Source organism: Poromitra crassiceps, assembly GCF_964638095.1.
Source record: "Poromitra crassiceps genome assembly, chromosome: 13".
Taxonomy (NCBI): domain Eukaryota; kingdom Metazoa; phylum Chordata; class Actinopteri; order Beryciformes; family Melamphaidae; genus Poromitra; species Poromitra crassiceps.
This window is the reverse complement of record NC_139644.1, coordinates 30,647,868-30,653,067: the sequence shown is the minus strand read 5'-3', so window position 1 is coordinate 30,653,067 and position 5,200 is coordinate 30,647,868. Positions and strand designations below refer to the sequence as shown.

The following is a 5,200-nucleotide window of genomic DNA, read 5'->3' as shown; positions in this document are numbered from 1 at the left end:
TACACATTGAGATATATTGTGCCAACTGTGTCTATGTGTTGTGCATGTTTGGAAGTATTTTTCACGCAAGATATTCTCTGAAGAAGTGAAACAGTGAAAAATATACCAGAGTCAACAGGATTACATGCCTATTCTGGTAACTCGAGTTCTGAACTCAAACACAGTATACATGCTGTAAATACCATAAACATAGTATCAACACAACCAATACAATAAGAATTATATTGATAGACTGCCAAAGCAAAACATATCTGACTATAAATGTTTTTTGTGTGTGTGTGTGTGTGTGTGTGTGTGTGTGTGTGTGTGTGTGTGTGTGTGTGTGTGTGTGTGTGTGTGTCCATAACAGTAATAATTCTGGTTTGGCACAGTAATAACATCTCTATAGAAACACAAGGGTGTGTCCCTGGGAACTGACTGAAAATATTAACCACCGTTGCTCTGAAGATGATCACTTCTGTACTTTTTTAAACCTTTGGATGGCAGATCCTGTCGATCAGATCCAATACAGAAAGCAATCACAGGCTGCTCAAGAAGACTAGAGTAAGCAAGTATATGTTTAAATTCATATTCCTATGATCACGTTTGAACTCAATGTCCAGATTGTGTCTTAGTTTGTCTTACCATACATGAATACTATGACATGAATAACAGTATTTGAGCGAGTTATTTATTTAGAAAGACAAAAAAAAATAGAGAAACAACATATTTTTTTAGTTACGCAACAATATAACAATAAAGATGATACATTTTTATGAATTTAGTGGAGCCAGCTGGTCTAAACTCTACAGGCAATGCTGTGTTCTTTCAAGAAAACACACATACATACAGAAAAAGAAGTGTATACCTTGGCCCATGCAATAGGTGTGTGCCAACCAAAGGAGTTTAATTTTAAAGAACATAAAGTGGTTTTATGTGGCTGTTTTTGTAATTACCACTCTAGTTTAAAAGTATGGAGTCTGCTTTGCCTGTCAACGTCTGCCATGGGAGGGCTGTTGAGGAACCTGAGGTGCTATTCCCCTCAACAAGGAGATTGTCAAGGTCAAAAGCTCTTCAAGAGCCAATCAGCTGTGTTAAACCATATTGCAAATAAATTATCTCTATGGTGACCTTTGTCATTTTGACATCAGTGGACTAAAAATACCTTGAGGATAAGAGAAAGGGGAAAAAACAACAGATGGGAGGAAGCAGAACTATCAATCTGTAAGTTCCACCCATCCATTGCCATATTTCTGAATGAAAGAAGAAAGTTTGAACTTCCAGAGTAAGCTTGTGTTCTTTGGTTCCGAGTCAGGATCTATTTCCACATCAATCCTACGTTTGATTCATCAATTTATAATGATTCCTGGGAATGGACAGTAGATTTCTGTTACTGGGACGAAGGGAAATGGATGGAGTGATACTGAAACAAAATTAACATACATTTTTGTTTTAACAGCACATTTTGGAAAATAAATGCATAATGAACAAATGCCTTCAAAATAACACAATAGGAAAAAAATATCTCTGCTAACCACAGACTACATGCCTATTGCTCAAATATACCAAACCTACCTCTTTAGAATTACCTAGGGGAAGGGGGGAAAGTATTTTGAATAGCAACGCTCCCACAAAAGTTTATCTTTCAGTTGGTAAGGCTATATCCAAGTTCCAGAGCTACATTAGCATTCACAACCGATGAAGCATTTCAGCCTGTTAAAGCAGATTTTCTGAGAGAGAATGGAAGTTAAATGAAACAAACCCAAAGGATATCAGAAGGGTGTCGAAAAAGAGAAGCTTTCCCCAGTGATGTGTCGGGGAAACCTTCACTGCCTCCATCCAAGACATCAGACAGACAGTGTCATCCTCTGCCACTGCTCACTGTCAGCGAGTCCAAAAGAGGGTAGAAATGTGCAACAAAACATTTGACTCCCATCTGCTTCCTGTCCACGTTAGGTATGCATCCTTAGAATTTTTGGCTGAGGTAACGGGCTTCAACTTTGGTTGGTTTGTTTGTTTTTGCTCTTAAAAGGTCATCAGCAGCCAACTACAGTATGACGATTCGCTTCCTGTTTCTGGTGAGTCCGTATCCCGGTGTTTTGGACATCTGGTCGTCCAAACATTCACTTCACGGAAGCCTTAACCATGAGATCAGCTCGCTCTGGGTTCACACAATGTCTCCTTTAACAATGCCTGGAAGGTCCTGTTGTAAATCAGCCTCTCACCCCAAAGCATGTGGCCTTATTTCTCTCCTGGGACTCTCTTCCTGCACCCTCCAGCCCTTCTCCTTCGGTGCCTGGTGGGGTCATTGATAAATATGTTCAAAGTACTGAGGCTGAGGATTCTCCTTGACATATTTCTGAATGTACCAGCAAGTCAAGTGGGCTTTCAGATCCTCTTCCACCACAAAGTCCATGGCTGCCTGCCATCAGAAGATACAAATAAAATCACATCTAAATGACTGACGAGCATTTAATCGAACTAAAAACACACATTTTGCGCACACACACACACACACACACACACACACACACACCACTTTCCCCTTTAAAATGGAATGAACATTCCATTATTAAGAGTTTTCAGGTCCGACATTTAAGGAATTACCAAAAAGATCACAACAAACAATTTTTTTTCATTTCCACAACGTGTGTTGACAAGCAAAGCATCACCTAGATTAGAGTAATCACTGTCAAACATAAATAGACCACTAAAATCTTGACCTTAGCCAGGTGCTTGGCAATGCCTCTCCCTCGGTAAGCGTCTGGAACTTCAGTGTGCTGCAAGTCCACCGTCTTCTTCCCAACATACTCGTACAGAAGGACGGCTCGATCATGAGATCCTGAGGGCAGACAGAAGCTGTAGCTCTCTGTTGTGACAAGACTTGTCTCCACCCAGTTTCACACTGCATACATACCGTGATTTGACCCCTCCTCCCTGACATACTAAGACACAATAGATCACTTTCAACCAGCAGGTAAAACTTAAAAAAGTGGATTCCCAAAGTTTGCTTGCTATGGCAAACATGCCCCTACACACACAATGTTTTAGTGTGTATTGTGCAGTCCAGGATTGTGTCTTTGTGAGGTGAGGATAACACAACATCCACACTGATAGTCCACTATTGACTCTTTACAAGACAAGTCAGTTCACCTGTGTCTCAACAGGGCCATCTCAACTGCTGACTGCTGATCAACAGATTTCATCAACTGAGTAAATGTTGACTATCAGCTAGCTAAGGGGAAACACATTCCTACATATGAAACTGTTTCATGAGTGAATTGCTTTACTGTCCAATAACCTTAACCAAGTTTTATGTGCGGAAACTTAACCCTAACCAAAGTTGTTGACAGTCAACAACAGTCTCAGTATTTGACAATCAACTGTTGTTGAGATAAACTACAGATAGTTTATTGAACATTTGTTGACAGTCAACTGAAAATACCTAACTGTTGAAACAATGCTTGTTGAGACTCAGCTGACACACTGACAAGTATCTACCAATGCATTGAGTCAACAGTGGACTATCTAAAAAGTGATACCCTAAGCTGTTCAATATACACACATTCCAACTGTGTTGGTCACAAAGTGGCATGCTGGTTCAGTGTTTAGCACTGTGGCCTCACAGCAAGTAGGTCCTGGGTGGGAATCCTCCGGCCCTTTCTGTTGACGTGGGTTTCTTTCCTCCCACAGTTCAAAGACATGCAATCAAGTCGACTGGATGGAAATTGCTCACAGGTTCAGGTGTGACTGTGAATGTGAGTGATTGTTTATGTGTCTGAGTCCTGACTGTCAAACTGTGCAAGGTGTTTCAGGTGTGCTGTGATATTACCTGGCTCCAGCCCCTGTAACCCGCAATAGGAATAAGTAAAGACAACGCATGAATGGGGCATGTGATTGTGATGGCCACCATGCAGCTAGTACTGTATATCAAAATGAACCCTGTCACCTAGCCAGGTACAGCCATGCCTTTGTACAAAAGGAATATGCGCTGGGTGGAGAGATAGTGTCTTCACTCTGAACAATGACCCCATTACAAGCTTGTGTTGTAAGTAAACAAAAGTGCCTTGTAGGATCCGTTTTTAAAGATACAAGCAGGAATGCATTTCACCATCATGAGTATGTTCATATATAATTGGAGTTGAAAATATATGAGTATCTAATGACATAATTTGCACTGATTTGCAACAATGTGCATTTTGTGCAAAACCTGCACAAGTAAAGTGAGGTTGATAATTGGCAAGCAATGAGAAGTGGGGGGAAATGAGGAGTGCACTGAGACTATAATTATACATTCAAGCCCCAACACACAATATTTTTAACTTTTCAAGGTCGGGGACGGGGAGAGCTTTATCTTTCCCAGTTTCATAAGAGGGTTTTCAGGGGTCTGGTTCTCTTGATTGTCTTGGAATAATTATCCAATCAATCCGCTGTATGAAGTCAAATAAAGTGTGGTTAGGTGAATACTACAGAAGGTTGGATATTTGCTCGAAAGAAGCGAAAAAGTTATCTCCGTTCCAAGCAGCGAGATACAATAAGTTAAGGAAGTCAGTATTGTCCAAGTAAACTTCGGATCAATTCGTGATACGACACATTATGAAAGCGACAGTTATCTGACATTACTGACTACGTTACATGAACTGAATAACGTTTCAGTGTCTGAAATGACAGCTTGGGTTATCAATAAGGGCAGCAGGACGACAAGGTTACCAACGAAGAAAGCTAAACTAGCTTGCTAGTGAGCTAACATTAGCCAGCTAGCGTGCTGATGTTTACATGTTGAACTTACCGTTTAGCCTTATGACAAACTGCCGACGTTTTTTATCGTGTTCCACCTGGATTGGAGAGTTGTTAATTTCGAGGACATTTACTTGTGCTGCCTGTGCCATAATAGCCACCTAAAGTTGGCGTACGTTACGTAGCGTAGCTGTTACTCTGCAACGTCGCTAGCCAGAAATGGCTATAGATTGATCAACACGGCCGAAGCAAAACACTCCAGCCAGGGAAATCAGCTGTAAGGTCACGTGACGTTAAGCCAATGGAAACTGCTGCTCATGTTTGGAGATGACGCAGGGTGAGACCAGAGACCTGTGCCAGGCCAGAAGGGATTGTCTCCTTGGCCGACTGGTTAGCGTGTTCGACTTTGGTGTAAAGACGTGATAGACCCGGGTTCGATTCCCCCTACACTCAAAATAACATGGTCCTAACTAAGGGGAGGTAG

The 5,200-nt window shown here is 41.2% G+C and overlaps 1 protein-coding gene across 1 annotated transcript; it reads right to left on the bottom strand.

The window, feature by feature from the left end:
- Nucleotides 1-728: 728 nt before the first annotated feature.
- Nucleotides 729-4,920, bottom strand: natd1 (protein NATD1). Its single transcript, XM_083648588.1, has 3 exons — nucleotides 4,769-4,920; nucleotides 2,703-2,821; nucleotides 729-2,401 (listed from the first exon to the last, which is right to left on the bottom strand). Exons 1-3 carry the CDS (start codon nucleotides 4,866-4,868, stop codon nucleotides 2,285-2,287), a joined length of 336 nt encoding a protein of 111 aa, XP_083504714.1. The 5' UTR covers nucleotides 4,869-4,920; the 3' UTR covers nucleotides 729-2,284.
- Between the last annotated feature and the right edge of the window lie 280 nt (nucleotides 4,921-5,200).

What these genes read in the sequence shown, in the direction of transcription:
- natd1 (XM_083648588.1), bottom strand. Translation starts at nt 4,868, where the DNA reads ATGGCACAGGCAGCACAAGTAAATGTCCTCGAAATTAACAACTCTCCA. An exon ending in GTTTGTCATAAGGCTAAACG is followed by an intron (nt 2,822 to 4,768) that starts GTAAGTTCAACA and finishes GTCTGCCCTCAG; the next exon opens with GATCTCATGATCGAGCCGTC. An exon ending in TTGCCAAGCACCTGGCTAAG is followed by an intron (nt 2,402 to 2,702) that starts GTCAAGATTTTA and finishes TTCTGATGGCAG; the next exon opens with GCAGCCATGGACTTTGTGGT.